Source organism: Plecotus auritus (genome assembly GCF_963455305.1).
Source record: "Plecotus auritus genome assembly, chromosome: 5".
In the NCBI taxonomy this organism is placed as follows: domain Eukaryota; kingdom Metazoa; phylum Chordata; class Mammalia; order Chiroptera; family Vespertilionidae; genus Plecotus; species Plecotus auritus.
The window spans coordinates 6,887,752-6,911,589 of NC_137776.1; the positions used below are offsets into that span (position 1 = coordinate 6,887,752).

At 52.1% G+C, this 23,838-nt stretch overlaps 1 protein-coding gene across 5 annotated transcripts in view; it reads right to left on the minus strand.

The window, feature by feature from the left end:
• The window catches only part of HECW2 (HECT, C2 and WW domain containing E3 ubiquitin protein ligase 2), a 286,809-nt gene that overhangs the window by 104,062 nt on the left and 158,909 nt on the right, over positions 1-23,838 (minus strand). For all 5 annotated transcript variants that reach the window (XM_080669552.1, XM_080669554.1, XM_080669551.1 and 2 more), the window contains 6 exons: positions 16,915-17,015; positions 14,894-16,246; positions 13,401-13,496; positions 5,174-5,324; positions 3,993-4,096; positions 3,127-3,251 (listed from right to left, as the gene is read on the minus strand). In XM_080669552.1, the coding sequence (XP_080525678.1) occupies positions 3,127-3,251; positions 3,993-4,096; positions 5,174-5,324; positions 13,401-13,496; positions 14,894-16,246; positions 16,915-17,015 (1,930 nt within the window). The remainder of the gene's footprint in view (positions 1-3,126; positions 3,252-3,992; positions 4,097-5,173; positions 5,325-13,400; positions 13,497-14,893; positions 16,247-16,914; positions 17,016-23,838) is intronic.

The window sequence follows — 23,838 nt, forward strand, 5'->3', positions numbered from 1 at the left end:
CCGTCTCGGGAGAACACACAGGGTGAGCTCCCGGAAAGCTGCTGCGTGGAAGGCGAGTTGGCAGTCGGTTGTTAATAGCATCAGAGCCCCTTTGACTCTCTAAATGGCACACGGCTGCTTTCCTTTGAGGTGATTTAAAACATACTTTCTGGTTACTCCTTCTCTGTCCCAACACGCCCTTCCCAGCCTCCCTCTTGGTGACTGTTGTCGTCCTGGCGAGAAATGAACGCCCGACGGCTGGGGGGCCCACCAGCTCCGTGGTCACCTGGACGTTTCAGTGCAACTACGTGAGAGAGAGCAACACTCCTCAGAGCTGAAGGTGTGTCGTTTGCTTCAGTGTCTGAGGTGTCAGACATGAAGGATACTGAGAGCAACCGAGGGGAAGGCTATTGCCGCTGGGCAGCAGAACAAGACAAGGGTATGTCAACATTCAGTGTGTGCCCCTCCACCGGTTCTTCTTGTGGCAGGTTTTGTTGGTGTTGCTTTATGGTGACTATATGTCCTGCAGCACCTGGCCCGGTCTGCTCTGTTTAATAACACAGGTAAGCACGTTACAGCTAAACAAAATCTATCTTCCGTATTTCAAAAGTCCTCCATCGGGAATGGGTTTTCCACATTCACACTTGAAAAATAGCATCATCGCATCTACAGCAAATGTCTCTCCCCTGTGGGAGCAGACGTAAGCATCTGTATACAGTAAAGAAGCTCATTATAAACAAAATCAAGTAACATTGCTAGGATATGGAAACAGCCCTGCCTTACACAGTCTGTCTCTATTTTTATCTTACACGTTTTGTCTGTATTTTTAATAAGAGGGATTTTACGTTGTTCTCATCTAGCTAAAGAGTAAAATGGAGGGAAAATTTAACTTATTGACCGAAGTTATTAACTTATCTCAATTCATCTATTTTGTAATAGTAGGAATACCTGACTTGCAAAAATATGTTTATGTATTTTGGAACAATGTTTTTCTTCATTAAGCACTAAAAAGTTTATATGGTAGGATTAATGTATTTCTAGAGCTTAGTAAAAGCCAGAGTAATAATTATTTGGCATGTATGTTGGAAATATTATCCAGTTGCATATAATGAATATATTTATGTCTGAGGATTATTAGACAAACACAGGCATACCATCTATAAAAGACATGACAGTAATAATTACTAGTAAATCTAGAGTTATCAGGAGAAATGGTTTATCCAGACAATTTGGAAGAAATCTGATCACAGCCAACAGAGGGCAGTAGAACATATCTTAAAGCAACCATCATGCAAAACAGAAAAACACACCAATATTTTGTTTTCCAGTTTTCCTTTAGAGTTATAACAACCATATATCTACTTAATTACGTTCTTCTCAATAAAGATGATTAAGTAAAATACTGCTATACGAAATCTGTTTTTATGACTAGCTTAAAACATAAACTGATAACTTCAAATCATAAAAAAAGAGAACTAGGGAAGCTTTTAAATTAATATATTCCTTTTGTATGCTAAACATTTTCAATAATATAAACAGGGAGTTTATTGGAACAGTTATAGATCATAAGCAATTCAGGCAAAAAGAAGGCTAGATAATAAATCTTAAAATAAGGAAACCAAATAAAAGTTTGTTTTGTAACATTTTCCATTAACCTAAGAAAAAGAAGAAATGCCAGCAAGTAATGCCCTTTACCAAAAATTGGCTGACTTATCCCCATAAATTCCCCTCTTGAGACCATTAGCAAGAAAAATCCAGCTACTATACTTCCTGCCACGCATAAATCAGGGAAACACCCCGCAGGGTTTCAATCTCGTAGATGCGCTGGATGCACAGCATCAATCAATCAATTACAGCCAGGAACACATGCCGTCCAGGCAGGAAAAGCAAACACAATTTAAGTGCTTTAGGAAGAATTGTTTAAAATCAAGATGGGCTTCCCGGCAAAAGAAGTTTTAAAATCATGCCCACAAAAAGAATAGGGAATACCAAAGCTAACGTGCAAACCAAATAAACAAGAAAGCTGTAGTCTGCTGACACTGCTCAGAGTGAAAGTCAGTTAGCTGTCAGAAGTCCTGCTGAATTACGGCGTGCCCAAGGCAGTGACGTCGTCAAATGCAACAGCTCTTTACACATAGAAATCCCAAATTATGGGTCACAGACCAGTTACATCAGCATCACTTAAGGGGTCTTAAAAATAAAAGGGCTCTTGGGACTTACACTACACCTATTAAACCAGAATCTCTGAAGTTTGGAAACCAAGAATACGCATCTATACATATAAAAGAGTAATATGCAAATTGACCGAAAGGCAGAATGACCGCTCGACCAGTCACTATGAGGTGCAATGACCACCTCTCAGTCCCTCCCCCCCGGCTGGCAGGCTCCCATCGCCTAATGGCGAATGGAGAACCGGGGTTGGGTGGTGGCAGGGGTGGGGCCAGCTGCCGGCAGTCAGGGAAGATGGCCCTGATCACAGGCCAGGCCTAGGGACCACACCCGTACATGAATCTCATGCGCCGGGCCTCTATAAAAGTCTGCTGAGCTTAAAAACTGCAGCCTGGTGGTCCTTCATGCAATAAACCCTAGAGCAGCCGTGGGCAAACTACGGCCCGTGGGCTGGATCCGGCCTGTTCAGCTGTTCTATCCGGCCTGCGGAGCCGAAAGAGCGGAGGGTTCTCTTGCTCTCCCCTCCACTCCTTTACTTTGAATTTATATTAGTTCACACAAACACTCCATCCATGCTTTTGTTCCGGCCCTCCGGTCCAGTTTAAGAACCCATTGTGGCCCTCGAGTCAAAAAGTTTGCCCACCCCTAGACTAGAGTCACCATCTCTAAAACGTTAACCTCCACGATACCACTGAGCCTTGGGGATCATATTTAACCTCTCCGCGCCTCAGTTTCCTCATCTGGAAACAAGGACTCTTCATCTAACTCAAAACGTTGGAGGAATGGGTCGAAGCATATAGAGTGCTTACCACGGTGCCTGGAACACACTTGGTGCTCGGTAAACATCAGCTATCGTCATTCCTACTATTGTACACACACACACACACACACACACACACACACACACACACACACACGCGGAAGATGTCCTACGGCCTGCTGCTTTTTCCAGCACTTTCTCTCCGATGCGATACTCACGGGGTTCGAGTGTAGCACGGTGAAGAACTCGGGGCTGATGAGGAACTTCACGGGGGGAGACTGTAACAGCAACGTGAGCCTGGACCTGGAGGTAGAGTGCGGCAGGACGTTCTCGCGGCGGAAGTCTACGGGGGGCAGACCAGACGGGCTTTCAGGGAGAGCTGTCCACATGGCACACACACACCTACGCGCGTCCACCTGGGGACCCCTTCCTCACTCGCTATGTTGCTTTATCCCCCAACACGTCCATGTCTGACGTAAATTCACACAGAAAACCTGGCGGCTCTTCATTCGACTAAAGCAGGCGTCCTCAAACTGCGGCCCGCGGGCCACATGCGGCCCGCCGAGGACATTTATCCGGCCCGCCGGGGGCCGCTGCCTGTCCTGCTCAGCAGCCGACGCGTCCCGGGCCCGCAGTGCGCATAGGAATTTGTTCATAGTTTTTTTTTTTAACTATAGTCCGGCCCTCCAACGGTCTGAGGGACAGTGAACTGGCCCCCTGTTTAAAAAGTTTGAGGACCCCTGGACTAAAGAGAAGTTGAGGGTATTTCTGGTCGGTTCACATCTGAATGCATCCGATGATGCTTTAAGTGACCAGGCATCGATCGATCTTTGCCCACTAGCCCACAGATGCAGAGATTAACGTAACTTATTTTCTACGTGGGCTTGTGATTCTTTTCTCAGTACTAATACGAAGTCAAGGATTAAGGAGTAAGAGGTCCCTGGTGAATTCTACCTTTGGAGCCGGATTACCAGATCTTATCGAAGATCCAAAGTTCTCCACAAGAAAAGCCTCATTTGTTGGCAATCCTTACTCATCTGTGTTCTGCTTTTGCGCTAGGACGACACCCACCCCCCGCTCGTACCTGCGCTGGCGTGGTGGAAGTCGGCCTCCTCCCCGGCCCCGTCCATGGCGCTGGCGTTTTCCTCGGGCCTCTCATTCGTCATGGTTCTGCGGATGCTCTGATACCTGAAGGCGGGAGCTCAGTCATCTCTCAGCAGCCCCGAGACCTGGGCTCCACCGCTTCCCCGAGCCCGAAGTCTCCGCTGTCATCCTGCCTCCGCCACTTCCTCCCAAACCTCCGTTCCCGGACCCGCCGGGCCACCTCTCACTTAAGTAAATCGCGTCGCACTGGATTTCTCCTGTCCATCGCTTGTGGACATTTTCCTAACAATTTTTTTTTAAAAATTGTGGTCCTTAACCAAAGAACACGAAATCCCTCTGTTGTTCAAGAAGAAACAACTTTTTGCTCTGTCGCAATTAGTATCTGAAAGGGACAGAGTAAAAAGCTTCGATTGATAATAAGGATGCATCATGAATGGAGATTCTAGATATTTAAAAAGGTATTTGGCTTACTAAAAGGCAATGCCTCGGGTTGACGAACAGGGTCAGCATTATATATTTCCTTTCCAGTTTCCAAACCAGCTGTGTGTGCGTGTGCATGCGTGTGTGTGTGTGTGTGTGTGTGTGTGTGTGGTGGTGGTGGTGTGTGAGGTATTGTTATTTTTTTTAACCAAGAGAAGTTCAATGAAACCTGTGTGTGTGCATGTGGTGTAGGTGGTGGTGGTGGTGTGTGAGGTTATTTTTTTTAACCAAGAGAAGTTCAATGAAACCTGTGTGTGTGCATGTGTATATGTGTGTGTGTGTCTGTGTGTGTGTGTGTGTGTGTGTGTGGTGTAGGTGGTGGTGGTGGTGGTGTGTGGGGTATTGTTATTTTTTTTAACCAAGAGAAGTTCAGTGAAACCTGTGTGTGTGTGTGTGTGTGTGCGTGTGTGTGTGTGTGTCTCCCAGCCGGTGTGTGTGAGTGTGTGTGTGTGTGTGTATATGTGTGCGTGTGTGTGTGTGTGGTGTAGGTGGTGGTGGTGTGTGGGGTATTGTTATTTTTTTTAACCAAGAGAAGTTCAATGAAACCTATGAATCATAATAAGACGTAGCACCTACACCTTAAGGACAGGACACGCGGCGATGAAAGCGAGACACCCGTGTTTCCTCCTTCGCACCAGGTAACCATGAGCCCAACCACAGCGCAGACGCCGCCGCCCTCACCTGCGGTTCAGCTGCTCCATCTGCTGGATGGAGTTGGACCTCTGCAGCACCTGCGGGGCGGGGGGCGCCGTGGGCCGCTGCCACGTCGTGGTCCTGTTCACGTGGTCCACATAGAAGATCCTGCCATGGCTGTCGATGCGTGCCTCCCAGTCTAGAGGGGTTAGGAGGAGCTGAGCTGTCCACGTGGTCCTCTCACTCAGCACCCGTTTCCCCTCCGACACGCTATCATTTGGGGCTACTGACAGAGACCTCCCTGCATAATCCGCCACCTCCCCTCCGTCCACACCTGAATCTGCTGTGCCCAGTTAGTAACCAGATCCTCTGTGCATAATGCCAACCCTTTAAAGACTCTCTGAATGCACAGAACTGCCCACGACACTCACATCCTTAGAGATGAGTACCAGTATTTTTAAAATACAATTGGTATCCTAATGCTTTAGATATTCTCATCAAAATTGGTATTGCTGTTTGCTTTCCCCAAAGTAAGATTTCTTTTCCTGTTTTTTTTTCCCCCAACTTACATAATTTCATAGCTGGCCCTAGCCAGTGTGGCTCAGTGGATAGAGTGTCAGCCTGTGGACTGAAGGGTCCCAGGTTCTATTCCCATCAAGGGCACATGCCCTGGATGCAGGCTCCATCCCCAGTAGGGGGCGGGCCGAAGGCAGCCGATCAATGATTCTCTCTCATCGTTGATGTTTCTATCTCTCTCGCCTTCTCCCTTTCTCTATGAAATCAATTTTTAAAAAATTTTTTTAAAAAAATCTCACTGCTGGAAACTTCCACTTGCATATTTACATACAATTTTAGTAAATGGTCTTCAGAAGAAAAGAACGCAACCCAGTCAGCACACAGCATCGCTGCCTCCGCACTCCATCTGCACGTTTCCACAGACGAACACATGTTCAGAGCCAGGGTAACTACTTGCCTCCCACCTCCAATCAGCACGATGCTTTAAAAGGTTGTGTGATTGTATGTGTAAGCAGTCTCATTGATTAAGTGTGTGCGTCTTTGTAAACAAATATGTAAGTGCATGTTCAGTGCAAACAGCTAGCAGACTGATCCTCGGAGCCAAACGTCCCAGCTCCGTGACCCTATAAAAGGCTAGTCCCCCATTAAAATACCCGGAGCGTGAGCTCATGGTTTCAAAAGGCAAAAACTTCAGAATCCGCTGCTTTGGAAGAGTAATGTACATGGGAAAACAGCCGAGGTCTGTTCTTTAACCAGGCAAGTTCGCGCACATTTCCATTTCTATCCCAATTATTTCTCGACATTAATAAGCCCCTTTCTCCTAAGCAGCCTGATTGTTTCAAAACGCTCCTGTGATTACCTAGCTTACGGACAGACACCACAGGCCGTGCCCTGGGGGCCAGGCGGAAGCATGTCTGCCCGGACCACCATGGCACTGCTCTGGAGGCGAGCGGGGCGAGTATTCCAGCCAAGTCCGAGGGCTGGCAAGGCCGCATGCGCAACCCCGGCCGGCACCGGACAATCACGGAGGGCTGCCTGGGGGCGGGGGGAGGAGGGAGAAGCGAAAGGTCTCTTTTTTCATTGATCCCAACACATTGGGATATCTGGCATATGGCAAAGGAAAGAAACACTGGGCTGAGGAAAAGCACACACAGACAAGACAAACCCCTCGACGTCACTCACGCCCCGAGGTAACAGGGACGCACAGGAGCCGGGCTGCCGGCTCTGCGTTCTTTGGGCTGGGCCACACCCCCACCGGCAGGACATGTCCCAAAGGTCCGTCCGGGGCTCAACCAGCCACCCGCTGACAAAGAGCAAGCACGGGGTCGCGTTTTCAGGACCCACTTTCCAAACCCTTGGGTGTGCTCCGGGGTTTCGCTCTGCTCCTTGCATGCATTCCCATCCCAAATGTTTCTGAGAACCGAGTATTCCCATCTCAGGCCTGTCTGGTTGGAGCTGCGATAATCCAGGCCTACGCTCTCTATCAAACCAGACGTCCACGGAAGCAAATGGCCATCCCGCCCCGGGAATCTGTGCAATCAATAGCTTCCAATTGAGGAAAAAAAAAAAAAAAAAGCAAAAAAGAAAACACAGGATTGGTCAACGGGCGGTAAAAACAGAGCGGAAGGCAACGCACAGGAAGCAGAGGAGAGACGCTGCCAAGCTCCCCAGGTAAGGTTATAACTACAATTTGGCTAAATTTTCTGGCAGTTAAAGCAGAAAAGAAAACACATTTCCATTTTCTGACCAAAATAAAACACACACACACACACACACACACACACACACACACACACACAAAAACAAACTTGTCTTCAAAGATGGAGCTTTTGCCCTGACCGGTTTGGCTCAGTGGATAGAGCGTCGGCCTGCGGACTCAAAGGTCCCAGGTTCGATTCCGGTCAAGGGCATGTACCTTGGTTGCGGGATCATCGATGTTTCTAGCTCTCTATCCCTCTCCCTTCCTCTCTGTAAAATATCAATAAAATATATTTTTTTAAAAAATGGAGCTTTTTCCTTGAACAAACTAAGTAAGAATTTTTCCCAAGCAATATCGGTATGAAGTACAAAAGTCAGTGGGCCAGACCTATGGTTCTGGAGCCAGGAGAGCAGGTCCCTGCTCTTTTGGGGGGCGGGGGGTGCCAGTGGTGGGGGCTGGTGGCACAGGTACAGCCGGCTTGGGGGTGCAGCAGGCTGAGGGTCCTCTCTGCCTCATGTGTGTTTGAATAACAAGTTATAATAGCTGTATATTTTGTGCCTTAATCTTTAATTTTGAAGGAAGTAGCTTTTTAGACTAAAAGTATCCCTTCTTTTCTCAAAACTAACGTTTAAACTCTAGAAAACAAGCGTTTTCTCAGCCTTCAGCATAGTAGAAAGTGTGAGATTAAAGAGAAGATCTGCAGGATGAGACAAGGCGGTGTGGGGACAGAGGTGAGCAGGAGGCAGGTACGCTCAGGCCTCACTCTATCACTTCCCCAGTTTCACATAACCACCCCCACCCTTTTTTGCAAGTTGAATGCGAGGAAACACTCTTACGGATTTTCCTCCCACTCATTAAATTGGATACACTATGGCACTGCCTTTTTACTTTTGAATATACCCACTGATTCAAATGAACTACCCGTGGCTTATTGTTTTTAAAATCCTGAGATGTATTCTGCGCGATGAAAACAGCAGCGTTTACACAGATGCACCGACACATCACACATAGTGGCCGCCACTGCGGCCGGAAAGGACCTGTCTTTGTAAAATACCATCTGGAGACCGAAATCATGGTCCAGCAGAAATCAGAGCAACTGGACGTGGCCAGGGGGAAGCCATCTATCCACACGCGGATGCGATGCGACGCCTCCTCCAGGCCCCGTGACTCTGTTTGCCTGCTACTCACCACACACGCATCTACACGGAGCTCCTCGGAATTCACCCCTGGTGTTCCCAACTCACGCTCCTCCAGTTAGATCTAATTATCTCCCAGGAATACTTTTCTTTCCTGCCTCTGATCTTCTCTCCAAGGGTTAACAATAAGGGAGTTCTTTCTCCCTCTCCCCCCGCCCTTGCTTATGATGACACAAGGATTAATCTCTTGGTTGATTTTTAAAAACTGCTTAAAATGCATGTTTCCTAGGAGTAGCCGCCCTCAGCGACCCAGGTGTACGAACAAGGGTGTGCACAGCAGAATTTCAAACGATTGGGGCAGTATTTACATAAACTGGACATAGCCGCACCTGCTTTCCTGCCGGCACCCCGCTAACCTCACCACTCACAGGTTGGCCCTTTACAGGCGTACTCCTCTGACCCCCTAGGTCCCATCATTTTAAAGTACAGAAGGCCAAAGGCGTCCGCCTCTTGCCAGGATCACATAGAGGAAGCATGAGAGGGGGTGACTGAGAAGGGAAAGCAATACGATAGAAAAGTGTCTTTTCCAACAATACGTTCCCAAAAGCAGTGGCTACTGAGCGTTGCTTTTGTTCATCAGAACGCTTTGCTCTCCCGGGGAAATGCTGCTTCCAGAAACCCCAGGGGCGCACGCAGTGTTACAAGTACGTCCGGGTGACGCCTGGCCGGGGGCATCCCTGGTCCTCTGACTGCAGGTGTCCGGGTGTCTCCCAGCGTCCCCAACCCTCAGCCTTCCAGGGCTATGCGCTCCTGGACAGGGAAGAAGGGAAAGACCTTCCAGATCCCCAGACAACGGGCATGCTCCGAATGAGGGGTCAACGTCTGAAATGACGGACACTTCCCTGTATGAGAAACACCCAGGCGCCTGCACTCGGTGATTTAAAACGCTGCCCGTGAATGAAAGGCCGTCGGTCACACGGAGAGGCTTTTCCTGAGACTGAAAACTGCCCACCAACGGACAATGCACACTGCCATTAGGCGCACGTGTGAAAATTCATTATTATCCCAACCGTCTGACACGCCGGGGTCTGTGCCCTCAGGACACGACCTCCTTCCGGGGCCCCACAGTCCCTCTCTTTTCCCAGCTGCCCTTTCTTCAGCAGCACAGAGCCGACAGGGGTCACCTTCCACACAGGGGTCACCTCCCACAGGGTCACCTTCCACAGGGTCACCTTCCACAGGGGTCACCTTCCACAGGGTCACCTTCCACAGGGTCACCTTCCACAGGGTCACCTTCCACAGGGGTCACCTTCCACAGGGTCACCTTCCACAGGGGTCACCTTCCACACAGGGTCACCTCCCACAGGGGTCACCTTCCACAGGGGTCACCTTCCACAGGGGTCACCTTCCACACAGGGGTCACCTTCCACAGGGTCACCTTCCACAGGGTCACCTTCCACAGGGGTCACCTTCCACACAGGGGTCACCTTCCACACAGGGTCACCTTCCACAGGGGTCACCTTCCACAGGGGTCACCTTCCACAGGGGTCACCTTCCACACAGGGGTCACCTCCCACAGGGTCACCTTCCACAGGGTCACCTTCCACAGGGGTCACCTTCCACAGGGTCACCTTCCACAGGGTCACCTTCCACAGGGGTCACCTTCCACACAGGGTCACCTCCCACAGGGGTCACCTTCCACAGGGGTCACCTTCCACAGGGGTCACCTTCCACACAGGGGTCACCTTCCACAGGGTCACCTTCCACAGGGTCACCTTCCACAGGGGTCACCTTCCACACAGGGGTCACCTTCCACACAGGGTCACCTCCCACAGGGGTCACCTTCCACAGGGGTCACCTTCCACACAGGGGTCACCTTCCACACAGGGTCACCTTCCACAGGGGTCACCTTCCACACAGGGGTCACCTTCCACAGGGTCACCTTCCACACAGGGGTCACCTTCCACACAGGGTCACCTTCCACAGGGTCACCTCCCACAGGGTCACCTCCCACAGGGTCACCTCCCACAGGGTCACCTTCCACAGGGGTCACCTTCCACAGGGTCACCTCCCACAGGGTCACCTCCCACAGGGTCACCTTCCACAGGGGTCACCTTGCACAGGGGTCACCTTCCACAGGGGTCACCTCCCACACAGGGGTCACCTTCCACAGGGGTCACCTCCCACAGGGTCACCTTCCACACAGGGTCACCTTCCACAGGGGTCACCTCCCACAGGGTCACCTTCCACAGGGGTCACCTCCCACAGGGTCACCTTCCACAGGGGTCACCTTCCACAGGGGTCACCTTCCACAGGGGTCACCTTCCACACAGGGGTCACCTTCCACAGGGTCACCTTCCACACAGGGTCACCTTCCACAGGGGTCACCTTCCACACAGGGGTCACCTTCCACAGGGGTCACCTTCCACACAGGGGTCACCTTCCACAGGGTCACCTTCCACACAGGGGTCACCTTCCACACAGGGTCACCTCCCACAGGGTCACCTTCCACAGGGTCACCTCCCACAGGGTCACCTCCCACAGGGTCACCTTCCACAGGGGTCACCTTCCACAGGGTCACCTCCCACAGGGTCACCTTCCACAGGGGTCACCTTCCACAGGGGTCACCTCCCACAGGGGTCACCTTCCACAGGGGTCACCTTGCACAGGGGTCACCTTCCACAGGGGTCACCTCCCACACAGGGGTCACCTTCCACAGGGGTCACCTCGCACAGGGGTCACCTCCCACAGGGTCACCTCCCACAGGGGTCACCTCCCACAGGGGTCACCTCCCACAGGGGTCACCTTCCACACAGGGTCACCTTCCACAGGGGTCACCTCCCACAGGGTCACCTCCCACAGGGGTCACCTTCCACACAGGGTCACCTTCCACAGGGGTCACCTTCCACACAGGGGTCACCTTCCACAGGGGTCACCTTCCACACAGGGGTCACCTTCCACAGGGGTCACCTTCCACACAGGGGTCACCTTCCACAGGGGTCACCTTCCACACAGGGGTCACCTCCCACAGGGGTCACCTCCCACAGGGGTCACCTTCCACAGGGGTCACCTTCCACAGGGGTCACCTCCCACAGGGTCACCTTCCACAGGGGTCACCTCCCACAGGGTCACCTTCCACACAGGGTCACCTTCCACAGGGGTCACCTTCCACAGGGTCACCTTCCACAGGGGTCACCTCCCACAGGGGTCACCTCCCACAGGGTCACCTTCCACAGGGGTCACCTTCCACACAGGGGTCACCTTGCACAGGGTCACCTCCCACAGGGGTCACCTTCCACACAGGGGTCACCTTCCACAGGGGTCACCTCCCACACAGGGGTCACCTTGCACAGGGGTCACCTCCCACAGGGGTCACCTCCCACACAGGGGTCACCTTGCACAGGGGTCACCTTCCACAGGGGTCACCTCCCACACAGGGGTCACCTTCCACAGGGGTCACCTCCCACACAGGGGTCACCTTCCACAGGGGTCACCTTCCACACAGGGGTCACCTTCCACAGGGGTCACCTTGCACAGGGGTCACCTTCCACACAGGGGTCACCTTCCACAGGGGTCACCTTCCACACAGGGGTCACCTTCCACACAGGGGTCACCTTCCACAGGGGTCACCTTCCACAGGGTCACCTCCCACAGGGTCACCTTCCACAGGGGTCACCTTGCACAGGGGTCACCTTGCACAGGGGTCACCTTGCACAGGGTCACCTTCCACAGGGTCACCTTGCACAGGGGTCACCTTCCACAGGGGTCACCTTGCACAGGGTCACCTTCCACAGGGGCCACCATCCACAGGGTCACCTTCCACAGGGTCACCTCCCACAGGGTCACCTTCCACAGGGGTCACCTTGCACAGGGGTCACCTTCCACAGGGTCACCTTCCACAGGGGTCACCTTCCACAGGGGTCACCTTCCACAGGGGTCACCTTGCACAGGGTCACCTTGCACAGGGTCACCTTCCACAGGGGTCACCTTCCACACAGGGGTCACCTTCCACAGGGGTCACCTTCCACACAGGGGTCACCTTCCACAGGGGTCACCTTCCACAGGGGTCACCTTCCACACAGGGGTCACCTTCCACAGGGGTCACCTTCCACACAGGGGTCACCTTCCACAGGGGTCACCTTCCACACAGGGTCACCTTCCACAGGGGTCACCTTGCACAGGGTCACCTTCCACACAGGGGTCACCTCCCACAGGGGTCACCTTGTACAGGGTCACCTTCCACACAGGGGTCACCTTGCACAGGGGTCACCTTGCACAGGGTCACCTTCCACACAGGGGTCACCTCCCACAGGGGTCACCTTGTACAGGGTCACCTTCCACACAGGGGTCACCTTGCACAGGGGTCACCTTGCACAGGGGTCACCATCCACACAGGATCACCTTCCACAGGGGTCACCTTGCACAGGGGTCACCTTCCACAGGGGTCACCTTGCACAGGGTCACCTTCCACAGGGGCCACCATCCACAGGGTCACCTTCCACAGGGTCACCTTCCACAGGGTCACCTTGCACACAGGGTCACCTTCCACAGGGTCACCTTGCACAGGGGTCACCTTCCACAGGGGTCACCTTCCACAGGGGTCACCATCCACACAGGATCACCTTGCACAGGGGTCACCTTGCACAGGGGTCACCTTCCACAGGGGTCACCATCCACACAGGATCACCTTGCACAGGGGTCACCTTCCACAGGGGTCACCTTCCACAGGGTCACCTTGCACAGGGGTCACCTTGCACAGGGGTCACCTTGCACAGGGTCACCTCCCACACTACATTGGCTGTGTCAGGTGGCAGCCCTAGGCCCGTTCCTCCTGGGGACTGGGCATCCATCTCTCAGGTCCCGTGGGTCCTGCCACCCCCGCACCCCTTGGTCAGGGTGAGCCCTTTCGCTAGCAGGTCCTCACTTGGTGGGAGAGCCTCGTCCACCCGCTGGTACCGGCTGACATCCTGGCGCACGGAAGGCAGCGAGCGCAGAGGCTGGTGGCCGTTGGCCTGAGAACCTAGGATTAAAGGTACAAGTTATCCAGGTGCTATTCCCGCCTCCGTGTCAACAATCTTAAACAACAAAACAAAACCTGCATATAGACTAGCAACATATTAATGTAATACTGTACTAAAACCTAACGAATTGTGGGGCTAGTCTCTTTTCTCTCGAGTCTCATCTCCCATAGAAAGACCCAGAAAGAAAAGAAAACAGGAGGTGACTGCTGAGTCAGAAAAGGGATCTCGAGAGATGTCCATCTGTTCCCATCCCTCCCCTCCCCACCCCAGCCCCTCCCTACCCACCCCTGTCCTGGTCACGCGCTAATGCTTTAGGGTTACCTCCCACACATATGGCCACAACGTCATGAAGGAAACAGAACAACCACAACAGCAGGAGGAGGAAGAAAGGAAGGGGCACGCTTTAACTAGGAAAGGAAGTTACAGCCCGGCCAGTGCGGCTCAGTGGCTGAGTGTCGGCCCATGAACCGAGAGGTCACAGTTCGATTCCCTGTCGGGGCACATGCCCAAGTTGTGGGCTCGAGCCCCAGTAGGGGGCGTGCAGGAGGCAGCCCGTTGATGTTTCTCTCTCATCAATGTTTCTGTCTCTTTCTCCTTCTCCCTTCCACTCTCTCTAAAATCAATAAAAATATATTTAAAAAAATAAGTTTCAGAGTAAGAAAACTCCTCCTATTTCTGAGTCTGTGCTGTTTAGGCATATGAAATTACCCTTCGGCTTGTTGGTGCATCTATAATGGAACATTTGAAAGGAATCGTCCTAGGGAGCCACATTCGTTGACACACAATACAATTTTTATGGGTACATGTGCACCCCAAGATACTCAAAGACACGGCAAAAACATTCCACCTGATGCAAAGCCCACGTTCCTTTCTCCTTTGAAAGTTGCACACAAGCAGGTGAACCTTCAGGTGTTCCTGAAAACTGACCTTGAAGCTGCTGGCCCGCTCGGTTTTGTTCTACAAACTCAGGTCCTACCCGAGATGCACTGTTTATGCTCGATTCTGCTTTTATGCTGCTCAGACAAGGGCCTTGTTGCTGCACATGTGTGCGCCCGTGCAGTTCATGCCTGCGCACCTGCCCTCAGGCATCGAGGCCCTCCAGGCCCCCAGCACCCCCCCACAACGGGCCATCCTCCTGGGGAGAGCAGGTCCCCACAACATACTCCTGACGCGGAGCCTCAAGACCCATTATCTAAGTCTCAAGACTTTGACAGGCCTCTTCTCTCAGCATTAGAAGGTCCGTTGACAAATACTAACGGCGCTAACCACTGAGCCCCGAGGTGAAGCATTCAGGCCTAGTCAGCCTGCAGCCTAACTGGCACTAAGGGACAAAACCATCAGACTCCTCTTTGGCAGGTTGCTTGCACCAAGCACCAAGCTGTCTCCCACCTCCTACCTCCAGTGGCGCCCTCCTCCTGGGCGGGGGCCCCTTCACCAGCCCCCGGGGCATCGCCGGCATGGCCCTCTTCCTGGGGCTGGCTCTCCACAGCGGCAGCCGCTCCCTCGAGGCTGCCCCTCCGCTGCCAGACCTCCCCCGCCTCGTCCTGGTCGGGTAAGGGGGCCGACTCCGCCCCGGGCCCTTCCTCCTCGGCACTGGGCATGTGCACCACAGGCAGGGACCCGGGGGCGCACGTGGCCTCCTGTGGCCCCCGGGCGGGGCCGCTGATGGGGGGCTCCCCCGCACAGGCCCTGTCCTCCTCCTCCTCCTGGGAAGAGAAGGTTGGGGTTTCGGGGAACCGTGCGCTCTCGAGAGAGGAGCACAGTGTCTCCACGGAGGACAGCTGCGTGGTGGCGCTCTCGTGGCAGGAGCTGTCCGCGCCTTCCACGTCGCTCTCGCCCTCGGGCCTGGTGCTGGCCTCGCTCACGCTCTCGGTCCGGGCGGGGTCGCTGGGCTCTGTCTCCGAGGACACCTGGGAGGGCTCCGAGCCCTGGTCAAGGGACTCGGCCTCACTGGCGGCCCTCTGGCTTCCTCCCGATGGGTCAGGGGGGCCAGCGTCTGCTCCACGCGTGGGCGGGTCCACCTCTTGGGAGCCACACGGCTCCGTGCCGTCCTGGTCGGCACCGGGCTGGGACTCTGGACCGTCTTCGCCTTCCCCGGGGGCAGGGCCTGCTGGGGAGGGGCCCTCCGCCAGCTCAGGGAGACTCTCCGGCTTCCCCTCCGAGGAGGCGGCATCGTGCGTGGGGCCCTCCTCTGTCTCCAGCTGGGTGTCTTCCGGCTTCGTCTGAGACGACAGGCTGCCGTCGTCGGTTCTTGAGGGCCCGCCAAACATGATCAGGCCCCCCTCCTCCTCCGGGGACGACGGGGAGCCCAGGCCCTGCTGCAGCTCGTGGTCCTCCTCGTCGGAGTCGATGTGGAGCATGGCACTGAGCCTCGTGTCGGTGGGGAAGCTGCTCCTCAGCTTCGGAGAGGCCCCCCTGGGCCGCTCGGCGCAGGGCGCGGGGCCGGGCCGGGAAGGGCCGCTGTGTTCGATGGCATCCAGGTAGTCGTTGAGCGAAGCCTGGCGACCCCGGGGCGGTGAGTTCCTTGAGGACGTCGAGGTCAGATCCTCCGCGTCCATGTCCAGGGTGGAGCTAGTCCTGAAGGAGTGCTTGGGAGTCCCCTCAGCACTGTCCTCGGACACCGGCCCGTTCGAGCAGGCCGGGCCGTCGGGGTGGGCCCCTGGCACCTCCTCCTCGTCCGAAGGGCTGCCCAGGTCTCCATTCACAGAGCCGGCCCCGAGCATCGTGCCCACGGCTTCCGGGGAAGCATCTGAGGGAGAAAGCAGCGTTCATCAAAACCGAGCCCTCGCACAAATTAACTTTTCATGTCCTATTCCTTGGTCAACCATCAGTTCAAAGGACGCAGTCCTCCCACTGGGCCAGCTGTGGGCAAACTACGGCCCGCGGGCCGGATCCGGCCCATTCGGCTGTTCTATCCGGCCCGCGGAGCCGAAAGAGCGGAGGGTTCTCTTGCTCTCCCCTCCGCTCCTTTACTTTGAATTTATATTAGTTCACACAAACACTCCATCCATGCTTTTGTTCCGGCCCTCCGGTCCAGTTTAAGAACCCATGGTGGCCCTCGAGTCAAAAAGTTTGCCCACCCCTGCACTGGGCCCTCTTCCCGGCATCACCGACGCACTAAGACTCACGCCTCACTAGGAACGGGCCTGTTGCTGGTCACGCTGATGGGAGGTGGAGACGTTCACTACTGCGGACCGGCGACCGCCCGGTGCCCACATGCAGGGGTACGCACCTGAGAGGTGTTTCTGATAAGCAGGCTTTGCATCACTGCTTGACCATCTATCTCCATCCAGGTCACCACTGGGCCGCTGCTTTTATTTTCAGAACGGAACACCTATTGGATTCTACGCACATGCAAACCGACAACAAAGACGCCGCGCGTTTCCCCACACGGATGGACGTATCCCGGCATCTCACCTTCGTGCAGGGAGGACGTAACCTCCACTTTAAACTGGAGGTACCCGCTCACGTGGTCGGCGGGCAGCCTTCTGCCGAGGTTGTAGCTCAGCATCTGATCGCTGCAGAGGAGAAAGGGTTTTCATCCTTCGACACGGGTGCCAGCCTTCGCCTTCTCCCCACAACCCACCACCCCTCGCCCCCCCCACCGCCCCAAATCCCATGTACTTCTCTCAACACGTGCAGACTCATAAGAAAATAAAAGGCTCAAAGGCATGTTTGAGTCCAATGTAATACGATTCACTCTAACAAGTGAATATTTAGATAAAAGGAAATCTTGTCAGCCCAAGTGGCATGGCCCAGTGGTTGAGCATTGACCTAGGAACCAGAAGGTCACGGGTGATTCCCGGTCAGGGCACATGTCCGGGTTGTGGGCTCCATCCCCAGTGTGGGGTGTGTAGGAGGCAGCCGATCCATGATGCTCTCCCATCACTGATGTTTTCATCTCTCTCTCCCTTCCTCTCTGAAATCAATAAAAATACATTTTAAAAAAAGGAAATCTTGTCAGAAGGAAAATTATTAGTAAAAGCAGAAAATGCAATACAGTGTGTGTGTGTGGGGGGGGGGGGGGGCGCGTGGGGTTAAGTGCCCTGATCCGCTCTCTGGCTGTGAAGGGGCCCAGGGAGAGGACACGTGGAGAGTCACAGAGGAGCTGTGGAAGGCCTGACATGAGGGGGGTTCTGGGCTCAGGTGCAGGCACAGTGGGCCTGGTTCCTGGAACTGAGCACGTCGGGAAGCTGGTTCTGGAAGGGCCCACAGGCCAGGGTTCTCGCACGCGGTCCTGGAGGGCACTGTGCTCTAAAGAACGGGAGCTGGGGGTTAGGAGGCAGCAGCTTCGCCCTGACAGCTGCTCCCGCTGCGGGAAGAGCGGGGGCGCTGAACCTCCCGGTCCGCCTGCACAGTAAGGGGGTGCTGGCCCCCGCCGATGGGACGGCTGGAGAAGGTGGATGTGCCCCCGGGGTGAGTCTCGCTGCCACCCTGGCAGGCGTGCTGAGGGGACCCCATGGGGGCCTACCCAGGTTCTGCCCCACCTCGGCTCCTGGCTCAGGCTCCCAGCCTCCTCAGGGATGGAACTGTCTGTCTTTCCAATCCCGTGTTTATTTATCAATGTCAGCTGCAATTACATCAGTCCTTGGTACGCAAGCAACTTTCCTTCCGCGTCTGACCCACATTTAACAAGGCAAGCAGCCTCGGCCTGGTCCCCAGTCACACCATCTCCGCTCCCACACTGCCCTCTGCTGGCGGCTGCAGGGGGAGACGCACGCCGCTCCCTGCTGCTGGCAGCGGGCAGGGCAGGGCCCAGCGGGGGGTTAAGATAAAGCTGCATCCCTGTCTGTGCTTCTCCGCCCCTCAGCACAGCGCTAAGTGGATGCTCTCTGTGTAGGAGAGCACGCGCTAATGTGCAATTCCAGCTCAGCTCCTATGACGTCCTCTGACTCCACAGCAAGAACTGCATAGAACAGCATTATACCCTTCACCGTCCTCTTTTCCTTCCCTAGAAGCGCGGTGAGGGTTTGTCTTGTCCTGAGCGATGCTTTTAAAATGCCTTGTTTCCCCACACTGAGTCTCAGTGTGTGTCACCCACACTCCGCTGGGGGCTCTGCCTGCATCTTCTCCTTTACCCTCCCGGCGTGCTCTGGGGAGGCCCTGTTGGCTAGAGGCACAGGGAGGAGAGGCGACCTGCCCCCGCCGGACACGAGGGGGGAACAGAGCCAGGGTCAGGACACGGAAGCCCCGCCCTGCTGTCCCCACGCCAACCTCCTTTTACGTAGGATGTGTGCTTCTCCTGCTTTCAGGAGCACGTGTCTTCGTGACATGCACTTCCTCACGGCTCACCTCAGTGTGACCCCATCGTAATGCCTTTTCTACTAAACTGAGTATTTTAAAACTTTTTCTGTAGAGGAATCGGTGACTATTAGACATGACAGGTGTGTTGAATGCTTCCACGTTAGTGTTGAGATCATATTACACACTGGCTGCAGACTCAGGGGTCCTCTTCCTTACCACCGTCTCCCAGCACCACACACACACACACACACACACACACACACACACACGCTCCACCTCTGAACCCCAACACCCAGGCCCAGCAGCAAGCTACACGGGTCGGCTCCCTACATTGTAGCTCCTCACCTTATCTGTGGACATGCAGTTCTGGAGTAATAAAAACCTTCCTTTCCTTGGGAAAACTAAAATGACCCTCCCCTCCCCTCCCCTCCCCTCCCCTCCCCTCTCCTCCTCTGGCCAATAAAAGTAAAGGGTTTGTGTTGATGAGGAAGACATAAAAGGGATGCCTTTCAGGAGGAAATAAATGTGAGAGGGATTGGGAAGACAGAACTGCCCCATCTGTTTTGCTCACTATCACATCCCCAACACCCAGCACACACAGTTTATCTACACACACACCCATACACACACACACCTATACACACACACACCCATACACACACATATACACACACACCCATACACCCAAACACACACATCCATACACACACACACCCATACACACACCCATACACCCAAACACATACACACCCATACACACACACACACCCAAACATATACACACCCATACTCACACACACATATACACACCCATACACACATATATATATATACACACACACACCCATACACACAAACACATACACACCCATACACACACACCCAAACATATACACACCCATACTCACACACACACATACACACACATCCATACACACATACACCCAAACACACACATACCCAAACACACACACACCCATATACACATATACACACACATACCCATATACACACACACCCATACACACACCCAAACACATACACACATACACACACACATACACACACACACACACACACACCCATACACACATTTGTTGAATAAATTAACAAATGAGACTATTTACTTGGGAAAATAACTTTGACAGGTATTAGTGCTATTTACTAGCCAAAGTGACAAGATCCTCAATTCGACGACTCCACCTACACACCCAGGAAATCCCCGTGCGTGGGGATTCCCGGCTGAGGGCCTCCCCCTGGCTGAGTGCCTGTGGGGTTCAGCAGCTGCCCTGCTCTCCCCACGTGCCATCTGGCTCATCCTGCCTCTGGCCGGGACACATTACTGTGAAGGCGTATTACACTGCTGTGCTCTATAATTATAAGGAATGGTGTCCCGGAGCTCTCACCACCTGCCTGAGCATTCCTCCCCGAAGGCATCGCGGCAATGACGCGGCCTGGGACTGGACGCCCCGGACAGAGGCAGGCCCGCCCTCTCTGAAAATGGCCGGCTTCAAGCAAAGGCACCCAAAGCAGGTGGTTAGCAAGGAGCCCCAGCTCACCCTGCACCGCCCCCTGTAGGCCCCTCCCTGTGTCCGACAGTCTCAGTCTCCCACACAGAGTAATGGAGACCCGGCATTTTTTCAAGAAGTAGCGATTACTGGATGGGAAGCAATAATCAGATCAGAAGTATGTATGTCAATGCTAACGTCTGGCCTACTAATACGTAGTACCTGTCATTCTTACTCAATGCCGCCAGTCCCTGGTCTCTGCATCAGGCAATGCTCTTACTGTTCGTGTACAGAAATATGTTGTAATTCTGCTCTGTTGTCCATTCATGCTGGACCTCCTTCCAGCACACGCGACTCCATGATTTTTCAAAGACTAACTGAGCCCAGCTGCGAGTCTCAGTGATTGAGCATCGACCTGTGAACCAGGAGGTCATGGTTGGGTTGCAGGCTCAGTCCCCAGTAGGGGCGTGCAGGAGGCAGCCAATCAATGATTCTCAGCATTGATCTTTCTCTCTCTTCCTCCCTCTCTAAAATCAATAAAAAGAAAAAAAAAGAAAGACTAAATGAAAAGCCAGCAAGTCAACAAGTTTCACACACTGACAAGGTTTTATCTTTCCTTGATCATTCTGACTGACATATGTAAACAAACACTTCTGCCACAAGTAAGGGTCTCATTTGTTAATGACACCTTTTATTATGTAAATTATAATTATATAAATTAAATGGTAGCTATATTTCCCATAGTTATTCTCACACTTTATAATCACTCACTTTCTATAAATCCTAAAAATAATTTTAAAAACTTCCCAAAGTACATTATCTCCACTAGAAGCAATAAATATTATCCTTAAAAATAACAAATTAAAAAAAAATAGCGTATCTCCCAGCTAGTATCTGATAAATGAGCTGCTAGAATTTCAGTGTAATTTATACTTCACGTAGGCTGGCTCAACCCCAAACTCCACTGCCTCTGAGGGTCAGAGATTTAGAATCCATTGGGATCTCTTAGTTTCCGATTTCTAAGACGTCTTAGAGATGACCTGGTCTAAACGCCTGATTTGTCAGGAGAAAAGCTAAGGCCCCAGAGCGGTGGTGCCAGCCCAGTGAATCAGCTGCAGGGGAATGCGGGTGCCCGCCTCCCGCAGGTCACCAGCCGGTAGGACGTTCCTGTGGCCCTCACTCCTCCCAGGCTGCAGAGAACAGAGTCCAGAGCAGACCGAGCTGCACTCAGCTCCCAGCTCCGCCACCTGCTCGTGAGCCTCTCCTTCCTCATCTCTGAAATGGGTTTAATTACATTCTTCACCTCGCCGAGTTGTTGAGAGGATGACATGAGCTAATGCGTGTCCTGTGCTTAACTCCTGACACAGAGCGAGTCTCGGCATCGTTTTGTTCACTAGCTCTGCTGGGACGAGTACAGCTGGGAACCACAGCCACAAATGCTGCCAACACTGACACGGCCACTGTCCTATTCTTACTACTATTACTACCCTCACTACTATGACTCCTCTCACTACTATTACTACCCTTACTACTATGACTCCTCTCACTACTATTACTACCCTCACTACTATGACTCCTCTCACTACTATTACTACCCTTACTACTATGACTCCTCTCACTACTATTACTACCCTTACTACTATTACTACCCTCACTACTATGACTCCTCTCACTACTATTACTACCCTCACTACTATGACTCCTCTTACTACTATTACTACCCTCACTACTATTACTACCCTTACTACTATTACTACCCTTACTACTATGGCTCCTCTCACTACTATTACTACCCTCACTACTATTACTACCCTCACTACTATGACTCCTCTCACTACTATTACTACCCTCACTACTATGACTCCTCTTACTACTATTACTACCCTCACTACTATTACTACCCTTACTACTATTACTACCCTTACTACTATGGCTCCTCTCACTACTATTACTACCCTCACTACTATTACTACCCTTACTACTATGACTCCTCTCACTACTATTACTACCCTTACTACTATTACTACCCTCACTACTATGACTCCTCTCACTACTATTACTACCCTCACTACTATGACTCCTCTTACTACTATTACTACCCTCACTACTATTACTACCCTTACTACTATTACTACCCTTACTACTATGGCTCCTCTCACTACTATTACTACCCTCACTACTATTACTACCCTCACTACTATGACTCCTCTCACTACTATTACTACCCTCACTACTATGACTCCTCTTACTACTATTACTACCCTCACTACTATTACTACCCTTACTACTATTACTACCCTTACTACTATGGCTCCTCTCACTACTATTACTACCCTCACTACTATTACTACCCTTACTACTATGACTCCTCTTACTACTATTACTACCCTCACTACTATTACTACCCTTACTACTATTACTACCCTTACTACTATGGCTCCTCTCACTACTATTACTACCCTCACTACTATTACTACCCTTACTACTATGACTCCTCTCACTACTATTACTACCCTTACTACTATTACTACCCTCACTACTATGACTCCTCTCACTACTATTACTACCCTTACTACTATGACTCCTCTTACTACTATTACTACCCTCACTACTATTACTACCCTTACTACTATTACTACCCTTACTACTATGGCTCCTCTCACTACTATTACTACCCTCACTACTATTACTACCCTTACTACTATTACTACCCTTACTACTATGACTCCTCTCACTACTATTACTACCCTCACTACTATTACTACCCTTACTACTATTACTACCCTTACTACTATGGCTCCTCTCACTACTATTACTACCCTCACTACTATTACTACCCTTACTATTATTACTACCCTTACTACTATGGCTCCTCTCACTACTATGACTACCCTCACTACTATTACTACCCTTACTACCATTACTACCCTTACTACTATGACTCTCACTACTATTGCTACCCTTACTACTATTACTACCCTTATTACTATGACTACCCTTACTACTATGACTACCCTTACTACTATGACTCTTCTCACTACTATTACTACCCTTACTACTATGACTACCCTTACTACTATGACTCCTCTCACTACTATTACTACCCTCACTACTATTACTACCATTACTACTATTACTACCCTTACTACTATGGCTCCTCTCACTACTATTACTACCCTTACTACTATTGCTACCCTTACTACTATTACTACCCTTACTACTATTACTACCCTAACTACTATGACTACCCTTACTACTATTACTACCCTTACTACTATTACTACCCTAACTACTCTGACTACCCTTACTACTATTACTACCCTTACTACTATTACTACCCTAACTACTATGACTCCTCTCACTACTCTGACTACCCTTACTACTATTACTACCCTTAATACTATTACTACCCTACTATGACTCCTCTCACTACTATGACTACCCTCACTACTATGACTACCCTTACTACTATTACTACCCTTACTACTATTACTACCCTTAGTACTATGACTACCCTTACTACTATGACTCCTCTCACTACTATCACTACCCTCACTACCATGACTACCCTTACTACTATGACTCCTCT